The sequence below is a fragment of the Globicephala melas genome, chromosome X (assembly GCF_963455315.2).
Source record: "Globicephala melas chromosome X, mGloMel1.2, whole genome shotgun sequence".
Classification (NCBI taxonomy): Eukaryota; Metazoa; Chordata; class Mammalia; order Artiodactyla; family Delphinidae; genus Globicephala; species Globicephala melas.
The window spans coordinates 65327050-65350018 of NC_083335.1; the positions used below are offsets into that span (position 1 = coordinate 65327050).

The 22969-nt window shown below is 37.0% G+C and overlaps 1 protein-coding gene across 6 annotated transcripts in view; it reads right to left on the minus strand.

Annotated features, from left to right (window-relative positions):
* Positions 1-3788: 3788 nt before the first annotated feature.
* UPRT (uracil phosphoribosyltransferase homolog) overlaps positions 3789-22969 on the minus strand; it is a 42909-nt gene continuing 23728 nt past the window's right edge. For 5 of the 6 annotated variants that reach the window (XM_030847186.2, XM_060292848.1, XM_060292846.1 and 2 more), the window contains 6 exons: positions 17856-17898; positions 15061-15130; positions 13929-13991; positions 11779-11940; positions 9779-9877; positions 3789-7614 (listed from right to left, as the gene is read on the minus strand). In XM_030847186.2, the coding sequence (XP_030703046.1) occupies positions 7508-7614; positions 9779-9877; positions 11779-11940; positions 13929-13991; positions 15061-15130; positions 17856-17898 (544 nt within the window). In that variant the 3' untranslated portion in view covers positions 3789-7507. Of the gene's footprint in view, positions 7615-9778; positions 9878-11778; positions 11941-13928; positions 13992-15060; positions 15131-17855; positions 17899-18014; positions 18066-22969 lie in introns of all 6 variants that reach the window. The other variant, XM_060292844.1, reaches the window with a different exon arrangement.

Consider the following 22969-nt stretch of genomic DNA (forward strand, 5'->3'; position numbering starts at 1 on the left):
CAAAGACAAATTAATAAAAAAATATGGAGATTTATATAATGGCTTTATAGGATGGACTAGTTGCTTCTTCATGTCTATCCCTATCCTGCACTGGCTCCTCCATGCTGGGCATACTCATGTTAATATATTACTACATCTTTTATATCAATATAAATGCTAAACTAAATGTAGGTACTCAGAAAAATACAATCATTTTCCTGTAAGAGAGCCAAAGGCCAAGAGGGTGAATTTTGCAGAAAGAGTTGACTTAGCAGGTCTAAGTTGCTCAAAATCTGCACATTCCCATTAAGAGTCTGTTTTCATAAATGGCCCGTGTCCAACTACCAGGAATTGAGCTCTTAGAATATTTTAACTCATAAAAGTGTTTTTGCACACTTGGAGGTTTGAAACACAGTCTATCAATATGTTTAGATAGTCTGTAAATAATGTAATTTATGGTGAACACTTGCTTTCCTTAAGGTGGTCTGTTTTGATAACTGTGATCAATCATGCAGGCATTGGGTACCTATGTGACCAAACCTCAATAAAAACTCTGGAATCTTAAGCAAGTGAACTTCTCTGGTAGACTACACTTCACACATGTTACAATCTATAGATAGAGGAATTAAGTGCATCCTGTGCAGTTCTACTGGAAGAGGACTCTTGGAAGCTTGTACCTGATTTCCTCCAGACTTTGCCCCATGTGCTTTTCCCTTTGCTGATTGTGCTTCATATTCTTTTGCTGTAATAAATCATAACCATAATTATAATGAATTCTGAGACCTAATGAGCCCTGAGAGTGGTCTTGAAGATATCTGACACAGGCACACTAGAAAATATCCAATTAACATAAAAGAAAGCAGTAATGGAGGAACAGAGGAACAAAATAGATATATAAGACATATAGAAAACAAATAGCAAAATGGCAGATGTAAATCCTACTTTATCAGTAATTGCATTAAACATAAATGGAAGAATAACAGCAGACCTATCAATAACATGACAAGAAGGAGAGTGAAGCAACATCTTTATGGTACTGAAAGAGAAAAAACCGCCAAGCTAAAATTCCACACTGGAGAAATATCTTTCAAAAGCAGAGGTGAAATAAACTTTTTCATACACACAAAAGCTGAAAGAATCTCTTACTAGGAGACCTGCACTATAAGAAATGTTAAAGGAAGTCCTTTGGGTAGAAGGAAAATAATATGTGATGGAAACCTGGATCTACACAAAGAAATAGAAAGCACCCAAAATAGATAAATTAAAATGACTTCTTTTTTTTTCTTATTTCTTTTCACATCTCTTTAAAAGATAACTGTTGAAAGCAAAATATAATAGCAATGAATTGTGGAGTGTAACACATGTAGAAGTAAAATGTATGACAATAATAGCACAAAGGCTGGGGAGGGGGGAATGGAAGTACAATATATTGTTTAAGTTCTGAAATGTGAAATAGATTGTGATAAGTTAAAGATGTATACTATAAGCCCTAAAGGAACCACTAAAAAACAAAGCATTATATCTAATAAGCCATTAAAAGAGACAAAATGGAATCATAAATATTCAATTAATCCAAAGAAGGTCAAAAAAGAGGAAAAAGCAAATGGGACTAATAGAAGACAAATAGCAAAATGGTAGATTTAAAAACCAAGCATATCAATAATCACATTAAATTAAAATGATCTAAACATCCCAATTAAAAAAAGAGACTTGGATGAAAAAGCAAGATCCAACTCTAGGCTGCCTGCAGGAAATCCAGAATAAACATAAAACACAATAGGCTAAAAGTAAAAGGATGAAAAAAACAAATACCATACTAACACTATCAAAAGAAAGCTGGAATGTTTATATTTACAGCAGCCAAAGTAGATTTCAGAACAAAGAATATTACTAGGGATAAAAGGAGACATTTCATAATGACAAAGTATCAATCCATCAAGAGGACATAGCAATCCTAAAAGTTTATGCACCTAACAACAGAGCTTCAAAATACATGAAGGAAAAACTGATAGAACTGAAAGGAGAAACAGACAAATCCAGAATTTAAGTCAGCGATTTCAACACCCCTCTCAATAATTGATAGAATAAACAGAAAATTTGTAAATAAATCAAAGACCTGAACAACACCATCAATCAACATGAGCTAACTGACATTTATAGAACATTCCACCCAACAACAGTAGTATACACATACTTTTAAAGCACACAGGGAAGATTTACCAAGAGAGACTATATTATGGGCCATAAGACAAATAAATTTAAAATTGAAAAGGATTCAAATTATATGATGTATATTCTCTGAATTAAATTAGTAATCAATACCAAAAAGAAATCTAGAAAATCCAATAAATATTTGAAGATTAAATAGCACACTTCTAAATAGCCCTAGATCAAAGCAGGAATCAAAAGGGAAATGAAAAAAGTATTTTGACCCAAATGAAAATGAAAACACAACATATCAAAATTTGTAGGGTATAACCAAACCAGTATTTATAGGGAAATTTGTATAATTAAATGCTTATATAAGAAATGTCTCAAATCAAGTTGTGGCCACCCAACCAGCAACATCAGTATCACCTAGGAACTTAGATATGCAAGTCCTTGGGACCTACTCCAGACCTACTGAATCAGAAACTCTAGGTGTGAGGCCCAGCCATCTGTGGCCCTCCAGGTGATTCTGATGCACATTCAACTTTTGATAGACACTCATGTATACTGCTTCTTGTTTTTATTGTGTTAGGGTTTCTTTCTTCAATAAGGAATCTACACAGTTTATACTGTTGTGAAGTTCACGTCCTTAAAAACAATCTAGTTTTAAAAAAAAACAATCTAGTTTTGAATAGACTGTTGATTTTGTGTCATTTAGAAAATTTCATGGGTTCAAAAGAGTCCTGCAATTGGTTAACCCTACAAATAATGCCTCATTTGCTAAAAAGATTCAAACTTCAAAAGACATAGTTACAACTGCTCTTGAAATCTGCAGAGGGGTAGAGGACAATCACCAGTGGGAAATGTGACCCCACTGAATAATTCCTACTGCTTATAGTAGGAATTCCGTTTATGTGGGAACCAAATGTAGTCAATTCCCAATCATGTTCAGTGATGAAAAGGAACAGAGACACATTAAATTTAAATGGCTGATAATATAAAATTAATTTGCTTGAAATATTTTATACCTATACTCGAATATGAATTTGTCTAATGTTCTGGAAAGTCACTTCAAACAAAATACTGAAACCCTAATATAAGCACTAACTCAGAAGCACTGATTCCTACAGTGGTAGACATCACCTTTCCAAACTAATTCAGTGCATCAACCTGAAGCAGATCTGGTCTCTATCTAAATTTGCTGGCTCACATCTTTCCTGGGACAAGGAGATAAAGATCTTGGTTTTAATGGGCTTCAGTTAGAGCTTCTGCTAATCAGTAGTAAACAAAATCTACACTGTATCAACATACTTAACTGACAAATACAGATGATAATTTCAACAAGAACATGAGAGCAACATTTGCCTTGGAAGAATTGTAATATGGGTAATCTATCAATTAATCTCAGTTTATTATGATAGTCTTCAAAAATAAAGGGAAAAATATAGTGAAGTCCTTCTAGGCTCCAAAGGGAAAATGCAGTCCATTCTACACCAGCTTTCCTTCCTTTCCCGGAATTTTTGCTGACTTCTGTCAGCTTTGATTCTAAGAAATGGGCTTCTGTTCTTTTCTGCTTTTTTTTTTTTTAAAAAAAACAGAAGGCCACAAGAGCTGCCTATGGGGCTATAGGAGTATAATTAATCAAGTAATCAGCCAGCCACCATTGTTAAAATGTTTTAATATCAATGTAAAATGAGATCAGGGTTTTACAAGCAAGTTTCAGAACATGAACATCCTTTCCTAAAATGATTTATCTTCCTTTCAGAAGCCTAAATATGAACACATATAAATCTTAGGGATTTTTTTTAATATCATGGTATTTTTTCCCATTTTAATACATCTAGAATTGACAAACATGCAAAAGAACTAAGTTCCAAATTAAAAGCCTCTAGTAGAAACATCCAAATTAAAAATGAAGCATTTTATTTTTTTATTTTTTTCACGTGGGAGATTTTTTTTTACATCTTTATTAGAGTATAATTGCTTTACAATGGTGTGTTAGTTTCTGCTTTATAACAAAGTGAATCAGTTATACATATACATATGTTCCCATATCTCTTCCCTCTTGCATCTCCCTCCCTCCCACTCCCCCTATCCCACCCCTCCAGGCGGCCACAAAGCACCAAACTGATCTCCCTGTGCTATGCTGCTGCTTCCCACTAGCTATCTACCTTACATTTGGTAGTGTATATATATGTCCATGCCTCTCTCTCGCTTTGTCACAGCTCACCCTTCCCCCTCCCCATATCCTCAAGTCCATTCTCTAGTAGGTCTGTGTCTTTATTCCTGCCTTACCCCTAGGTTCTTCATGATTTTTTTTTCTTAAATTCCATATATATGTGTTAGCATACGGTATTTGTCTTTCGCTTTATGACTTACTTCACTCTGTATGACAGACTCTAGGTCCAACCACCTCATTACAAATAGCTCAAATTCGTTTCTTTTTATGGCTGAGTAATATTCCATTGTATATATGTGCCACATCTTCTTTATCCATTCATCCGATGATGGACACTTAGGTTGTTTCCATCTCCGGGCTATTGTAAATAGAGCTGCAATGAACATTTTGGTACATGACTCTTTCTGAATTATGGTTTTCTCAGGGTATGTGCCCAGTAGTGGGATTGCTGGGTCATATGGTAGTTCTATTTGTAGGTTTTTAAGGAACCTCCATACTGTTCTCCACAGTGGCTGTACCAATTCACATTCCCACGAGCAGTGCAAGAGTGTTCCCTTTTCTCCACACCGTCTCCAGCATTTATTGTTTCTAGATTTTTTGATGATGGCCATTCTGACTGGTGTGAGATGATATTTCATTGTAGTTTTGCTTTGCATTTCTCTAATGATTAATGATGTTGAGCATTCTTTCATGTGTTTGTTGGCAGTCTGTATATCTTCTTTGGAGAAATGTCTATTTAGTTCTTCTGCCCATTTTTGGATTGGGTTGTTTGTTTTTTTGTTATTGAGCTGCATGAGCTGCTTATAAATTTTGAAGATTAATCCTTTGTCAGTTGCTTCATTTGCAAATATTTTCTCCCATTCTGAGGGTTGTCTTTTGGTCTTGTTTAGTTTCCTTTGCTGTGCAAAAGCTTTGAAGTTTCATTACGTCCCATGTGTTTATTTTTGGTTTTATTTCCATTTCTCTAGGAGGTGGGTCAAAAAGGATCTTGCTGTGATTTATGTCATAGAGTGTTCTGCCTATGTTTTCCTCTAAGAGTTTGATAGTTCTGCCAATAAAATGTACAATCTGGAAGAAATGAATAAAGTCTTAGGAATTCACAACCTGCCAAGACTGAATCAGGAAGAAATAGAAAATATGAACAGACCAATCACAAGCACTGAAATTGAAACTGTGATTAAAAATCTTCCAACAAACAAAAGCCCAGGACCAGATGGCTTCACAGGCGAATTCTATCAAACATTTAGAGAAAAGCTAACACCTATCCTTCTCAAACTCTTCCAAAATATAGCAGAGGGAGGAACACCCCCAAACTCATTCTACGAGGCCATCATCAGCCTGATACCAAAACCAGTCAAGGATGTCACAAAGAAAGAAAACTACAGGCCAATATCACTGATGAACATAGATGCAAAAATCCTCAACAAAATACTAGCAAATAGAATGCATCAGCACATTAAAAGGATCATACACCATGATCAAGTGGGGTTTATTCCAGGAATGCAAGGATTCTTCAATATACACAAATCAATCAATGTGATAAACCATATTAACAAATTGAAGGAGAAAAACCATATGATCATCTCAATAGATGCAGAGAAAGCTTTTGAAAAAATTCAACACCCATTTATGATAAAAACCCTGCAGAAAGTAGGCATAGAGGGAACTTTCCTCAACATAATACAGGCCATATATGACAAGCCCACAGCAAACATCATCCTCAATGGTGAAAAACTGAAAGCATTTCAAGTAAGATCAGGAACAAGACAAGGTTGCCCACTCTCACCACTCTTATTCAACATAGTTTTGGAAGTTTCAGACACAGCAATCAGAGAAGAAAAGCAAATAAAAGGAATCCAAATCGGAAAAGAAGTAAAGCTGTCACTGTTTGCAGATGACATGATACTATACATAGAGGATCCTATATATGCTACCAGAAAACTACTAGAGCTAATCAATGAATCTGGTAAAGTAGCAGGATACAAAATTAATGCACAGAAATCTCTGGCATTCCTATACACTAATGATGAAAAATCTGCAAGTGAAATCAAGAAAACACTCCTATTTACCATTGCAACAAAAATAATAAAATATCTAGGAATAAACCTACCTAAGGAGACAAAAGACCTGTATGCAGAAAATTATAAGACACTGATGAAAGAAATTAAAGATGATACAAACAGATGGAGAGATATACCATGTTCTTGGATTGGACGAATCAACATTGTGAAAATGACTCTACTACACAAAGCAATCTACAAGATTCAATGCAATCCCTGTCAAACTACCACTGGCATTTTTCACAGAACTAGAACAAAAAATTTCACAATTTATATGAAAACACAAAAATGAAGCATTTTAATTTACTTATTGGCCATACGCCCAGCAAAAAACCATCCATTCCCCCACACCTCAGAAAAATCACCACCAATTCATTTCTAGGTCATTGATGGCATTAACAGTATTTAGCCCTCCCTTGTCAACATCCAGACATCCCTGGTTCAGTCTGAGCAATTAGTGTTACATTTCCAGTTGCTGGAATGCCCCACCATCGTCTTCACTGCATTACACTTGACAAGGCACCTACCAACAATGCACATGGTAGGAAGTGAGCCATGAAGAACATAATGGCTTGAACGAAGAGCTAACTGTATACCCTGGATCTGCCAACTGAGTAAGGACACTAATGGAAACGTAAAATTATATGAGGCATTCTTTATTCATCCTCTCCAAGTTACCAGTGTGTATTGTACTAGGAAGTAAAGAGTAGAGGAAGGTGACAACAGCCACATATATGAAATCTCCCTAGAACTAAAAGCAAACTAAACAAAATGCAAACTAGAGTGGGCCAATGAACTGACTCCCATTTGGGTTTTACTTGTGGCTGCAAGCAACCTCTAAACTGAGGTTCATAAATTAGGGAACAGTTTAATGCACTGATGGATCAGCAATTTGCATAAGGACATTATTAAAATATTTTTGAAGAGCTGCGTGTGCTTCATTGCTGAATTTGGTGCCAACGGTCAAGAAATAGCTAAATAAAAAAACAAACCTCAAGTATTTCCTTTTAATATACCTATTTCCAAAACTTACAAAGTATCTTTAAAATGATTTTCTATGTCATTCCTCAAGTGAATTAGTCAAACAGGTAGAAACTCATAACTGTAATATTACACAATAGAATAATTTTCCTTCAATAACTTAGTCTGTTCCAAAGTATTTCTGTCCAAAATGTGTAGGTGCAACAGGATGAACTTCAGTAGTTAAAATTGTGATCTCTGGAAACTCTTGAATGATTGATTTGGCACCTTCAAAAAATAAAAGAGAATTGTCATTATGGCAGAATTTTTTGATAACATTACTTGGAATTCAGTAATTTTATAATCAGTCACTAGGTCTAATATTGACAGACCAAGAGCAATGACCTTTGGACACATAGTCAGACTTGGTTAATCTCTTAGTTTATATAATGTCTGTATCTGAAAAATTTTGATAGTAGTCAGACTATGTTTCCACCCACTCACTAATAAATTCTTAGAATCAAATTGTTTTCTATCCAAGATTTGAAAAATATATTCAGTTATAGCAACTTTTCCCCTGAAGAGTCTTTTTTTGTTTTATTTTAAAGGCAGCTGGAACACAGAGAATACAGTCCTTTCTGGAAACAGGATCATACATAAGATGCTGGTTTCTCAACTGGAACACTGTTGAAACAAGTGCAAAGACTTCTTTGTTATGTTAGAGAAAGCTAGCTTTTGAGAAGTTATGACTCTAGCTTGGGTGGGGAGGAGATGGAGGAAGAAAGGAAAGGGACTAGCTAGGATGCCAGTCAAACTAAAAAGCCATAGCAAGGCTGCCACGGAATAAGATTTTTTCATCTATAATGTCAAAGAATTAGTATACTATTCTAATGTATACTATTACAACTAACATGGTTACTTTTCTACTCCCAAAGACAGAAAACCCAATAATTATTTGGTTATCTCAGTGTTTACAATGCCACCTCTGTTATATGGATGGATAACCAAGCAAATTACCCTTTGTCACCATGAACATTTGAACTACAGGTAATTTTTTATTATGAAACAGCAAGATAATCAATGGCATACTAAATGCAGCCATCCCAACTGGTTTCTCTGTAGCCTCTTCAGGGTTGGCTGAGACTTGGAACCTTTGGAAATGAGGAAATGCCCTAACTAGAAGCCACATATTTCTTTCTTTTCGATTATGAAACAAATACAAATTCATTGTAGAACATTTGGAAAATACAAAAAAAAAGCTTAAAAAAGAAAATGAATCACTTAGAATCCCACCACCCTAAGACAACCACTATTAATATTATGTGATTTAAAATGAAAATTGAAATAGTATTGTGCATCTGTCTAGCCTTTCATGCTGAGGAAAGATTTATTAGGTCCCATCTTAATCCAAGTCTGATTTTGGTAGTCATAATAGTCATAATTTGTATTAGTCATCTCTAAACTTGGTGATGACATTTTATACTATTCTAATGCTGTTGTTTATTCTGCTCTTACATTTACCAGATTCTTTGATGTCATTAAATGTTTTTTCAAAAACATGATCTAACAGTTATATAATATTATACTCTTTGAATATACAGTTGACCCTTGAACAACATGGGGGTTAATCCATAGATATAACTTATAGTTGACCCTCTGTATCTGCAGTTCCTCTGCATACATGAATTCAACCAACCATGGACTGTGTAGTACTGTAGTTTTCAGTATTGAAAAATATCCACGTATAAGTGGACCAACGCAGTTCAAACCCACGTTGTTCAAGGGTCAACTGTATATTTATTTAACCATTTCCAAGTAAGTCATTTATATACTTTCAAATTTTCTCTTACATGAAATACAGCTTTACAGTGACTATCCTAAATGCTGAATTTCTACATGCCTTTATGATTATTTTCTTAGGATACTTTCACAATCGTCTTAGATTACATGGCAAAAAAAACTAGGGTCGTAAATTAGGCTTACCTCTCTCAGGAAATAGAGGACACAAGTTCTTTCACTGTGCCCTTTGAGCAGAAGTCTAACTTTACAAACTTTTGATCTTTGCTTCACACTGCAAAGCTTACTTCAGTAAGACCACAGGGCTAGCTAGAACCTTGAGTTTCTTGCTGTTTGAGAGCAGTTTTCAGGCTCAGGTCGGGAGGCAGGAGAAATAGTGACCTTTCAGCCATTTGCAAGCTCTACTCAAACAGGGCCACCATGAAAACAACTGCAATCCCCTTCAATGGAATTAGTTCGTACTTCTTCATTTGAATTTGAACAACAGTAGAATGGTGTAAAGTATTACCACTAAGCTTAGAGATGACAAACACAAGTTATAACTACCAAAATTCAATTTGAATTTAATGTGGAAGCAAATGAACTTTTCCTCAGGATAAGAGGCTGGGCAGATGTACACTTAACCACCCCATGACCATCAAGAGCATGAACTCACCATGAGGAGTGGAGAACAGACTGAGTAGGATAATAACACTAGGTTGAACTCCATGTTCTATGAGAACCTTTACAGCTTCAATTACAGTGTTTCCAGTGCCTGAAATAAAATGACAACCAAATGCATTGGCAACTTTAACATTCATCTCAAAATGTCTTTGAGTTTCTTTGAAGTAAAGGCAGTTTAGTAATGTAATACAAGATACTACTAGAGGGCTTCCCTGGTGGCGCAGTGGTTGAGAATCTGCCTGCCAATGCAGGGGACACGGGTTCAAGCCCTGGTCTGGGAAGATCCCACATGCCGCGGAGCAGCTGGGCCCATGAGCCACAATTACTGAGCCTGCGCGTCTGGAGCCTGTGCTCCGCAGAGAACAAGAGAAGCAGCGATAGTGAGAGGCCTGCGCACCGCAATGAAGAGTGGCCCCCACTTACCACAACTAGAGAAAGCCCTCGCACAAAAATGAAGACCCAACACAGCCATAAATAAATTAATTAATTAAAAAAAAAGATACTACTAGACACCTTGAGAAAACCATAGTTCAAAAAGAGTCATGGACCACAATGTTCATTGAAGCTGTATTTACAACAGCCAGGACATGGAAGCAACCTAAGTGTCCATCAACAGATGAATGGATAAAGAAGATGTGGCACAACCTAGAGGGGTGGGATAGGGAGGGTGGGAGGGAGGGAGACGCAAGAGGGAAGAGATATGGAAACATGTATATGTATAACTGATTCACTTTGTTATAAAGCAGAAACTAACACACCATTGTAAAGCAATTATACTCCAATAAAGATGTAAAAAATAGATAAATAAAAAATAAAATAAAAATAAAATAATGTGGCACATATATACAATGGAATATTACTCAGCCATAAAAAGAAGCAAAATTGAGTTATATGTAGTGAGGTGGATGGACCTAGAGTCTGTCATACAATGCAGTAAGTCAGAAAAAGAAAAACAAATACCATATGCTAACACATATATATGGAATCTAAAAAAAAAAAAAAGGGTTCTGAAGAACCTAGGGGCAGGACAGGAATAAAGATGCAGATGTAGGGAATGGACTTAAGGACACAGGGAGGGGGAAGGGTAAGCTGGGACGAAGTGAGAGAGTGGCATGGACATATATACACTACCAATTGTAAAACAGATAGCCAGTGAGAAGCAGCCGCATAGCACAGAGAGATCAGCTCGGTGCTTTGTGACCACCTAAACGGGTGGGATAGGGAGGGTGGGAGGGAGATGCAAGAGGAAGGAGATATGGGGTATATGTATATGTATAGCTGATTCACTCTGTTATAAAGCAGAAACTAACACACCATTGTAAAGGAATTATACTCCAATAAAGCTGTTAAAAAAAAAGATACTACAAGACAAAGCTTCATTTGAAGGTGCCTGTTTTTTATCAATGATGTTATTTTCAATAACAGACATAACCCATATACTTTTCAGTTTTCAAATGCACAACAAGCCCTAAATTCGTTCAGTATTTGAGATATCAAATATAACACCCACCCACCACCCCTAACCCCAGGATATGAGTAAGCTTAGGAAACAGACTAGAATAGGAAAAAAAAAATTACCTCCAAAGAGGATAAATCCTTGAGAAAATCATTGCTATACTCATTGGGCTAGAGAAGGGACATATTTCAATGTATTTTCTGTGTTCTATATATTTTGCCTCATTAAATCCTTTGCTTCAATGTGTTAATTTTAAGATAGAAGTTTTTGGAGCTAATAAAGTTTGACTAATGTGTATTCTCTTATTACACAATAAGAATTCCCCAGAGAACTGCCCAGGGCAACTCCAAATCAAAACAAAACATTTAGAACAAAACAAAACATTTAGAAATGGCTTTCTAAAGAATGGTTTTTGAGAAAAACAAAAAACACATTTAGAAATGGTTTTCGCCTTTATATAAGGGTACCTAGAAGGCAAGCACTAAGTTGAATTTAAACCCTAACCAAAGGTTACAAATTAAACACAAGCCACTCACTGAGAATCGGATACATCAGAAGGACTTTTCTCCTGTAAATGTCTGGGGGGAACTTGGCATAATATACTTTGGCTCTTTGTGTCTCCTCATCACTCTGAATCAGGATCTTTCCAATTCGTATGGATCGACAGCAGTCTCGTAAACCTTGTTCCATTGCCTCACCTTGAAGAAGGAAATAAAAAAGAAGGAAAGAGGGATTAGGAGGAGATACAGTGAAAGTCCAAGAATAGGCCAAAGCAGAGTTTTTGACTGTTATTAATACAATAAATAAAGACATTGTCAAAATGGAAGCAATTCTTCTTAAGCTAACAGCTTTTACTTCGGATATGCTCATATTTTATACTTAGTTCAGGTCAATGAAACTAGGATACGCTAGTTTTATTGCTGGCTTGCAAGTTTTAGAGCTGTCATGCTTCCATGATTACAGTAAATAAAGTGTTTTATTAAGCTGCTCCTTGAACTTTTCTAATATCAGGAACATTTTACTCCTATTATTTTAAAGAAACTGTGTTACTTTCATCTGGCAAAAATATAAAATATTTATGGAAGAATGGGGGCTACAGACCAAAGGCTCTCCATTTAGATTAAGCTGGCGTCAAGAGATATCACTTAGACCCAGCAATGACTTCAATGGCAGAGGCTTCATTGGCAAACAGTGAAAAAGTAATATATGTTCCCTCTCCCCGCTAGAGAACCACAACCAACACCACCACCACACCCTTGGTTTCTGAACACAGAGCTATTTTTGAGTCTGAATTCCTTTAAGGAAGTGTTTGCCAAAGGTCAACCATTTTCATACCATCGTCAAGATTTTAGGCCACATCAAAATTCTACTTGTATGGTTATTTACTTAATATTTTTCTTTAAATTAACTGGTTTTTTTACATTTATTTTAAAAGGAAACTTTATATCATTAGTGAAAATATAAAAACAGTTTCTTTCTATTAGGTATGAAAATCAACCAATAGCTATTAAGGTTAAAAACACCCTGTCTATGCATCACCCCCAAGGTCATCCTGTATACACTAGGGGTGCGAGGACCATGCTGCTGCCTTTAGGGCAGAAGCTGGACTAAAACAGAAGAAATTGTGCCTTAAAAGCCCATCTCCATTGTCTTCACCAGTTTTAAAAGGTTGAACACCATTGTCCTGAAAATCCTATCGTTGCTTAAGAGCTACCTTCTATAAAAAAGGGAGCTTAAAGCTCCTATTTTATTGGAGATATTCAATTGTTCACAAACAGAACTTCATAGCCAGAGAAGAAAAGGGAATGTTTATATGTGAAATAAAAATCCGGGGACTTCCCTGGTGGTCCAGTGGTTAAGACTCCATGCTGCCACTGCAGGGGACACAGGTTGGATCCTTAGGGGAACTAAGATCCCACATGCTGCATGGTGTGGCAAAAAAAAAAAAATCTGTTTCCAATGCAAGCAAGTGGGGCTTCTACCATACCTTGGATCCTGTACAAAGAATAATTAAGGAATTAAGTTGCTGAACGGAAATAATCATCCCCATGTAACAGGTATAGGTCCTAATTACAGGCATGTGATTTTGCTGCACAAAGGTTGGTTTAGAAGGATAATCGGTTGGACTCAAACACAAATATTTATAAGACTAGCAATTGGAAATACCTAGAGTTAATCACAGTTAAGTTCTTTTGCCTACATAGTCACATACTCATCAAATATAAAACTAAAAATATTAAACAAGCCATTCAGTCCAGTTCCTGACAGGGTAGGACTGTTCCTCACAAAAGAAATTAAAAAAAAACAGAACAAAGATTTTCTCTAGTTGGGTGCTCAGAGTTCTGCAGGCCTGAATTTGTGCTGTATTCCCTCAAAATTCAAGCTGCCCTGTTCTCTCCAAGATAGCATCATTGCATCCTCTTGTTCTCCCACCCTCCTCTGAATCTTTCAAAGCTGGCTTGCCCATGGGGATAGGCCACTAGGGAAGATGCTCTGCAGTTAAAATTAGCCAAACTCGGCGACACATAGGCTATGATTCCAAGGCACCATGAGGATAGACAACACAGGTGGTGAGATTTAAGCTAAGGAAGGCTGCAATTGTGACAGACAAGACCGCCTCTCTCCTGGAAAATAGCAACTGCATCTATGCACGCAAAGAGACAAAGTCACACATATGCAAACCTACCGCTTCTCATTATGCTGACCCCACAGTTTCCCTTCTCAAATTTCACTCCTTCATACTTGTACCCTGTTGGGGAATAAAACCGAAGAATTTATCTTTCATCATTGGAGAGACCTACTTATTTAATAAAGTATCTAAGCTTTAAAGCAGATGGGTACAGAGCAACTCTTGTCCAGACATACTGTATAACATCATAGGTTCCCTGTGAAAGTAATAAGAAGAGCCATGATTTTTCATATTTACTTTTTAATTCTTCATAAAAAACCTGTGGGAATAATTGGGAGAGAGGTAGACTTCATCGACTGGGAACAGGCCTTATGATAGAATGATATTCACATACATGTTCCTCAAACTGAATTCAGACAAGAATTGTACTCCAAGAATGCTAGAAAGCCCATCAATTCAAACTGGGACCCCACTGTGAGCCACAGCAGAGAGCCTCCTCATTCCGGTCCCTTTTTATGAGCCTCCATTCTGCATTAAAAAGCAGAAGAGAAAGGTTGAAGTAATTATCAAGACATGTTCATGCCTTGGTCTCATCCTGAATTTGTATCAATTATGATGCAGCAAATTCAGCCCCCAATTTTCATAAAATCAACCTTTGGATATAACAGCTTCCATTATTTACTAAAGAACCAAATCAGAATTTCAAATCCCTAAAATAGGGATCCTTGGTTTCTTTCTATTAGAGCAGAACAAAGCCCCTTCTCTAATCCTCATCATTTTTAGTTTTCCTTTTTTTTTTTTTTTTACTTTTCATCCTTTTACCTGGAGTTTCAATGCCAAACCAGCCCACCCATTTGTTAACACCAGAAGCTTCCCTACAGAGGTGAAGATAAGCTGCCAGCAATTCTTAGCTCTGGTCCCAATGTGCCATCATCAAAGGCAACACCTGCATGCTGAAGAATATTTATTAACCTTTAACTTGAACTGACCAGCAAGCCATTAACAAAAGGTCATCCACATAAATTTCTTTGCTAAATGTCTCCAAGTTTATTAAGTTGTTTAAAAGAACAGCTCCACATAGACTCCTCATTTTGCATACTGATTTACTCAGACTGCTTTTTTTCCATTTTCCCCCAATTCTATCTCAGAATTTTTATGAGGCGAATATGAGAGTAACAGCCCTGGTTACCTGTTGGAGTGGTCACCATGCATTCTTTATATGGTAGCTGATTCAATCCCTCTTCCACAACAAGTCTGATCTAGAGAGTCAAAGGAAGAATAAGTTGAGAACTTGCTAAGAATCTCCTGTTAGCTGTAAGCCTCAGGAGCTGAAAACTAGGCAAAAAGTCAGTAACATACTAGGCAAGGATTTAGCTTATGGAAGTAGGAAGGGGGCCCCTATCATGTGTTAGATACAGAGATAGAAACAAATGCCAGGCTGCTTGCTGCTAGGTATCCAACCTCGGTTAGGCACATGATTGCCACTAAAAGGCTCAAGTATGCTTTCTGATTCTCATTCAGTCAGTCCAGGCTATATTATGAGAAATGCAATACTACAGCAAGTGTCAAGAGTCATGGCAGGAACACTTGGAAGTAATATACTTCTGGCTACTCTAGAAATAGTGCTCACTGGAAACTTCTTTGCCTTGTTTAGTACTCTGAAACTGTCAAGTCAGATACTTTTTAACAAAGGCCCACCATAATGCAAAATAAAGCCTGAATTTCTTAGGAGGAAATAAATGAGTGGATGGGGCTGAACCAATTTACTGAACTTGAAGAAGGATCCAGTCGAATGCATTGGGACTTCCCAGCTTAAAAAAAAAAAAAAGGCTCCTAATGATCTTAATATGTGGTACAGAGGAAAGAATCCATCAGAACTACTAGGAATAGCCTCCAAAAACCACCGGTTATGGTATTTCTATGACTACCCAGAGCCCATTACAAAAAGGCAGTGCTGAGTCTGCAAAGCACATTTTCTCCAATCAATATTACATTACTGATTGAGACTCAGGAACATCAGGGAGAAATGTCAGGCCCCATGCTCTGTTATCACAACAAAACATCCTGCTGCCATTAAAATGATCAATGCTAAATGGGCCAGCACTTTGTCAACCTGCAGCACCAGAGGGTCAAGGAAGCTCATGAATACCGTGTGTGTGTGCATACTCACCTCTAGCCACCACCTTCTGTGGAGGTTAATGTTTCTTACGAGCAAAAAGTACAAGGGAAGAAGAGGATCATTTTCTTTGAAGAGCCTAGTTCTCCTAGTAACACTCCTCTAAAGAGTCTTACCTCCTGCCCATCTCCTGCAACTCTGGGACAGAAACTAGTGTGTCCAAGCCTTACAGGAGAACATAAAACCAGAAGAAGGGTGACTAAAATATAAAGAACTCAAGATCTGAGCACCAGGAGAGCCAATCCTGACAAATTCAGGATAGAATTAATGTCCACTATAACAGGACCCTTGTGCTAGAAGAGACAGTGTACTAGAAATCCTCAACACTAGAAACCTCAACAGCTCCTGTCCCTACCACAATCACAACTGACCCTCCACACCCCCCACCCCCAATATCAGGACCTTCAAATCCAACTGCAGAGAACAGACAGGTCCTAATTACCATCCCCTGAGGTGAATTATGCCCTGGATCCTTATTATCTCACTTGACTAAGATATAATATTTGCCCTTCCAGGCAAGCATTTTACAATAACCATGAACTTACTTCCTATGTTCTCCAGAAAAATGGAACAAGGAGAGCAAAAGAAAGAGCAATCATTTTCTACCAGTGAACACCAAGACCTCTTGTTTTCCCCACAGCAGCCACTGACACAATTGCCTTGAACCTGTCCCTTTGGTTTGATAAAAGCATAAAGACAGAATAACCTATCACTCCAAGAATGTCAACTACATTTATCTTGATGCAGTCCAAGGATTATTACTGGCCCTGGAAGCTCAAATAGAAGTGGCCTTTGAACCAAGAATACTTAAAGTCAAAAATGGAACAGGAGTTGTCTACACTCTTTTGGAATAAAGATTTCCCTAGGGAAAAGGTAAATAAAGAGTTTCACGCCTCCCCCCACCAACACCATCACATTCCCTTTAATAATATATCTTCTACTATCTGATTATAACTATAAGCTTAATAAGTCACTTTTCTTTCTTTCCCAAACTAAATACTGAGAACAGTATTTAGATTGTAAACCCCACAATATCAGACACCATGCTATATGCTTTACCACTGTATCTCCTCCCCCCACAACACAGTCTAGCACAGTGTCTGACTCACATGAGTTCAATGTATATTTCATGAACAGATGAATACTAATAACCACAGCAGAATATGTGTCAACCTCATTCTAAGCACTGAACAAATTTAGATATAAACACAAGAAGTAAACAGGGCTTACCCAAGACAGCCCAATTTGGCCTGAGAACCTCTCAGATGACACTAACTAAACAGAATTGGGCTTGGTCAATTCTTAACAGCAAGTCCCTGAGCATAGACAGTACAACTTAGTATTTCACGTGTGAGGATACTACAGAAAAGAAGAGGCAAAATAGATATCCAACCCCATGTAAACTACAAGCTAGGTATTAGTTTTTGTGCATTCGATGGATCCCACAAGGGTAACTACTAGGTCTTTTACATCTTTGATTTCCTTTTAATTTACTTCACTTCACTGCCCTAAGAGGAGGCATTTAAGCCTCAGGATCAGGTTACCAAGATCCACTTGAAAGGTAGTAAGTGGTACCTCAGAACTACAGAGAATTAGTTCATGGACAATGCTTTGAGGTGAATGGGACTGAGGCAGAGCTTTAATGCAACAGTAGAAACAACACTTGCAAAGTCTAGCAAGATGTGGGTTACTTGGTACAATCTCTTTTGACCCCAGAATGCTCTAGAACAAAAAAGCCCCTTGGCCTACTACGATTGTATCACTAGGAACAACAGTGAAATGAAAATGGAAAGCCTCCATCCACCTACCAAACGATCCGCAGAAAACATGAAGTCCCCTCTACTGGCTGTCCTAAAAAAAAAGTACAAGTTTTAGTCTAGATTAGAGCTTTAAAGTGAAATATTACTTAATATATATAGTAACTCTGATATTAAAACGTATTACATGCTAAAAGCTTAAAGGCTTACCTGTAACAGACTATTATTGAGACATGACATTTTTCACTAGGATACAGGAACCTAAATGGAATGACTTGGTAAATATTATTGAAAATGCTCATTTGATATTAACACTAGAGAGAGGAATTGAAAAGATCATGCAGTCTCCCACGGAACTGCCCAAGTATATACTCTTCAATCAGGAGATGAACAAGTTCCCCCTGGAAGATGGCAGCAAGTCCAGAGCTCAAGTTAAGAAAAAAACTTTGCAGTTAGAAAACCAGGTTCTCCCCATTCTCGCGCACCATTCACCTTGATCTAAAACCCTATTACCAACATAAGTAACCCATCTATTGATACTCTGTCTCTAATCCTTTTTGGAATGAGATTGGCACAAACAAGTAAATCCTCTGTTTCTGCCATTGCTTTCAAGAAGACATAACCTAATTTCCAAGACCTTTCTCAAACTATTGATAACTTTTTCCCTTTGCCTGTTTTTCAACCAAATAGTTTATTCCGTACATCTTTCTACCTACTGCCTGTACACTTCCTTCTGGCCAGTACTTTCAGATCCTGAGGTACCCAAGTAATAATAATCGAGGGTTGCACCTACCCACAAACTGTTACCCAGCCAAAAGAAGAATGTTTATAAGGCTGACATTTTTTCTGTATGTAAAAACCTAGCATTGTTCCTCCTCTTTCTCTCATGTAAGTTAAACGATCTGACAGACTTACAGTTTATGTACTTAAAAATCCCCATCTGCCTATCCATAGCATACCTAAAATATTCCCCAACACAGCATCAAAATGGCATATGCAAGCATATATTATCTCACTATACGATTAATCATGACTCTTTTTCAAGCTTCATTTACTTTCTCTGACAGGGAAAAGCAATGAAATACCCCTGACACAAATGGCATTAGGTTTCTTAGAGTAACCACAGTTCTATCATTATTACAGATACTAACTCTCTAAAATATGGACTATAATTGAGCAATAGGAAGAATATAGGCCTGTATTCTTTTCTTAATTTTAATTTTTTACATCTTTATTGGAGTATAATTGCTTTACAATGGTGTGTTAGTTTCTGCTGTATAACAAAGTGAATCAGTTATACATATACATATGTTCCCATATCTCTTCCCTCTTGCGTCTCCCTCCCTCCCACCCTCCCTATCCCACCCCTCCAGGTGGTCACAAAGCACTGAGATGATCTCCCTGAGCTATGCGGCTGCTTCCCACTAGCTATCTACCTTACATTGGGTAGTGTATATATGCCCATGCCTCTCTCTCGTTTGTCAAAGCTTAGCCTTCCCCCTCCCCATATCCTCAAGTCCATTCTCTAGTAGGTCTGTGTCTTTATTCCTGCCTTACCCCAGGTTCTTCATGACATTTTTTTTCTTAAATTCCATATATATGTGTTAGCATATGGTATTTGTCTTTCTCTTTCTGACTTACTTCACTCTGTATGACAGACTCTAGCTCTATCCACCTCATTACAAATAGCTCAATTTCGTTTCTTTTTATGGATGAGTAATATTCCATTGCATATATGTGCCACATCTTCTTTATCCATTCATCCGATGATGGACACTTAGGTTGTTTCCATCTCCGGGCTGCTGTAAATAGAGCTGCAATGAACATTTTGGTACATGACTCTTTTTGAATTATGGTTTTCTCAGGGTATATGCCCAGTAGTGGGATTGCTGGGTCATATGGTAGCTCTGTTTGTAGTTTTTCAAGGAACCTCCATACTGTTCTTCATAGTGGCTGTACCAATTCACGTTCGCACCAGCAGCACAAGCGTGTCCACACCCTCTCCAGCATTTATTGTTTCTAGATTTTTTGATGATGGCCATTCTGACTGGTGTGAGATGATATCTCATTGAAGTTTTAATTTGCATTTCTTTAATGATTAATGATGTTGAGCATTCTTTCATGTGTTTGCTGGCAGTCTGTATATCTTTTTTGGAGAAATGTCTATTTAGATCTTCTGCCCATTTTTGGATTGGGGTGTTTGTTTTTTTTGTTATTGAGCTGCATGAGCTGCTTATAAATTATGGAGATTAATCCTTTGTCAGTTGCTTCATTTGCAAATATTTTCTCCCATTCTGAGGCTTGTCTTTTGGTCTTGTTTATGGTTTCCTTTGCTGTGCAAATGCTGTGTAGTTTCATTAGGTCCCATTTGTTTATTTTTGTTTTTATTTCTGTTTCTCTAGGAAGTGAGTCAAAAAGGATCTTGCTGTGATTTATGTCATAGAGTGTTCTGCCTATGCTTTCCTCTAAGAGTTTGATAGTTTCTGGCCTTATATTTAGGTCTTTAATCCATTTTGAGCTTATTTTTGTGTATGGTGTTAGGGAGTGATCTAATCTCATACTTTTACAAGTACCTGTCAAGTTTTCCCAGCACCACTTATTGAAGAGGCTGTCCTTTCTCCACTGTATATTCCTGCCTCCTTTATCAAAGATAAGGTGACCATATGTGCCTGGGTTTATCTCTGAGCTTTCTATCCTGTTCCATTGATCTATCTTTTTCATTTTGTGCCAGTACCATACTGTCTTGATTACTGTAGCTTTGTACTATAGTCTGAAATCACGAAGCCTGATTACTCCAGCTCCGTTTTTTGTTCTCAAGATTGCTTTGGCTCTTCAGGATCTTTTCTGTCTCCATACAAATTGTGAAATTTTTTGTTCTAGTTCTGTGAAAAATGCCACTGGTAGTTTGATAGGGATTGCATTGAATCTATAGATTGCTTTGGGTAGTAGAGTCATTTTCACAATGTTGATTCTTCCAATCCAAGAACATGGTATACCTCTCCATCTATTTGTACCATCTTTAATTTCTTTCATGAGTGTCTTATAATTTTCTGCAAACAGGTCTTTTGTCTCCTTAGGTAGGTTTATTCCTAGATATTTTAATCTTTTTGTTGCAGTGGTAAATGGGAGTGTTTTCTTGATTTCACTTTCAGATTATTCATCATTAGTGTATAGGAATGCCAGAGATTTCTGTGCATTAATTTTGTATCCTGCTACTTTACCTAATTCATTGATTAGCTCTAGTAGTTTTCTGGTAGCATCTTTAGGATTCTCTATGCATAGTATCATGTCATCTGCAAACAGTGACAGCTTTACTTCTTCTTTTCCGATTTGGATTCCTTTATTTCCTTTTCTTCTCTGATTGCTGTGGCTAAAACTTCCAAAACTATGTTGAATAAGAGTGATGAGAGTGGGCAACCTTGTCTTCTTCCTGATCTTAGTGGAAATGCTTTCAGTTTTTCACCATTGAGGATGATGTTGGATGTGGGCTTGTCATATATGGCCTTTATTATGTTGAGGAAAGTTCACTCTATGTCTACTTCCTGCAGGGTTTTTATCATAAATGGGTGTTGAATTCTGTCGAAAGCTTTCTCTGCATCTATTGAGATGATCATATGGTGTTTCTCCTTCAATATGTTAATATGGTATATCACGTTGATTGATTTGCGTATAATGAACAATCCTTGCATTCCTGGAATAAACCCCACTTGATCATGGTGTATGATCCGTTTAATGTGTTGGATTCTGTTTGCTAGTATTTTGTTGAGGATTTTTGCATCTATGTTCATCAGTGATATTGGCCTGTAGTTTTCTTTCTTTGTGACATCCTTGTCTGGTTTTGGTATCAGGCTGATGGTGGCCTCGTAGAATGAGTTTGGGAGTGTTCCTCCCTCTGCTATATTTTGGAAGAGTTTGAGAAGGACAGGTGTTAGCTCTTCTCTAAATGTTTAATAGAATTTGCCTGTGAAGCCAACTGGCCCTGGGCTTTTGTTTATTGGAAGATTTTTAATCACAGTTTCAATTTCAGTGCTTGTGATTTGTCTCTTCATATTTTCTATTTCTTCCTGATTCAGTCTTGGCAGGTTGTGCATTTCTAAGAATTTGACCATTTCTTCCAGTTTGTCCATTTTTTTGGCAGAGGGCTGCTTGTAGTAATCTCTCCTGATCTTTTGTAATTCTGCAGTGTCACTTGTTACTTCTCTTTTTTCATTTCTAATTCTATTGATTTGAGTCTTCTCCCTTTTTTGCTTGATGAGTCTCGCTAATGGTTTATCAATTTTGTTTATCTTCTCAAAGAACCAGCTTTTAGTTTTATTGATCTTTGCTATCGTTTCCTTCATTTCTTTTTCATTTATTTCTGATCTGATCTTTATGATTACTTTCCTTCTGCTAACATTGGGGTTTTTTTGTTTTTCTTTCTCTAATTGCTTTAGGTGCAAGGTTAGGTTGTTTATTTGAGATGTTTCCTGTTTCTTAAGGTAGGACTGTATTGCTATAAACTTCCGTCTTAGATCTGCTTTTGCTGCATCCCATAGGTTTTGGGTCATCGTGTCTCCATTGTCATTTGTTTCTACGTATTTTTTGATTTCCTGTTTGATTTCTTCAGTTATCACTTCATTAGTAAGTCATGTATTGTTTAGCCTCCGTGTGTTTGTATTTTTACAGATATTTTCCTGTAATTGATATCTAGTCTCATAGCGCTGTGGTCAGATAAGATACTTGATACAATTTCAATTTTCTTAAATTTACCAAGGCTTGATTTGTGACACAAGATATGATCTATCCTGGAGAATGTTTCATGAGCACTTGAGAAAAATGTGTATTCTGTTGTTTTTGGATGGAATGTCCTATAAATATCAATTAAGTCCATCTTGTTTAATGTATCATTTAAAGCTTGTGTTTCCTTATTTGTTTTCATTTTGGATGATGTGTCCATTGGTGAAAGTGGGGTGTTAAAGTCCCCTGCTATGAATGTGTTACTGTCGATTTCCCCTTTTATGGCTGTTAGTATTTGCCTTATGTATTGAGATGCTCCTGTGTTGGCTGCATAAATATTTACAATTGCTATACTTTCTTCTTGGAGCGATCCCTTGATCATTATGTAGTGTCCTTCTTTGTCTCTTCTAATAGCCTTTATTTTAAAGTCTATTTTCTCTGATATGAGA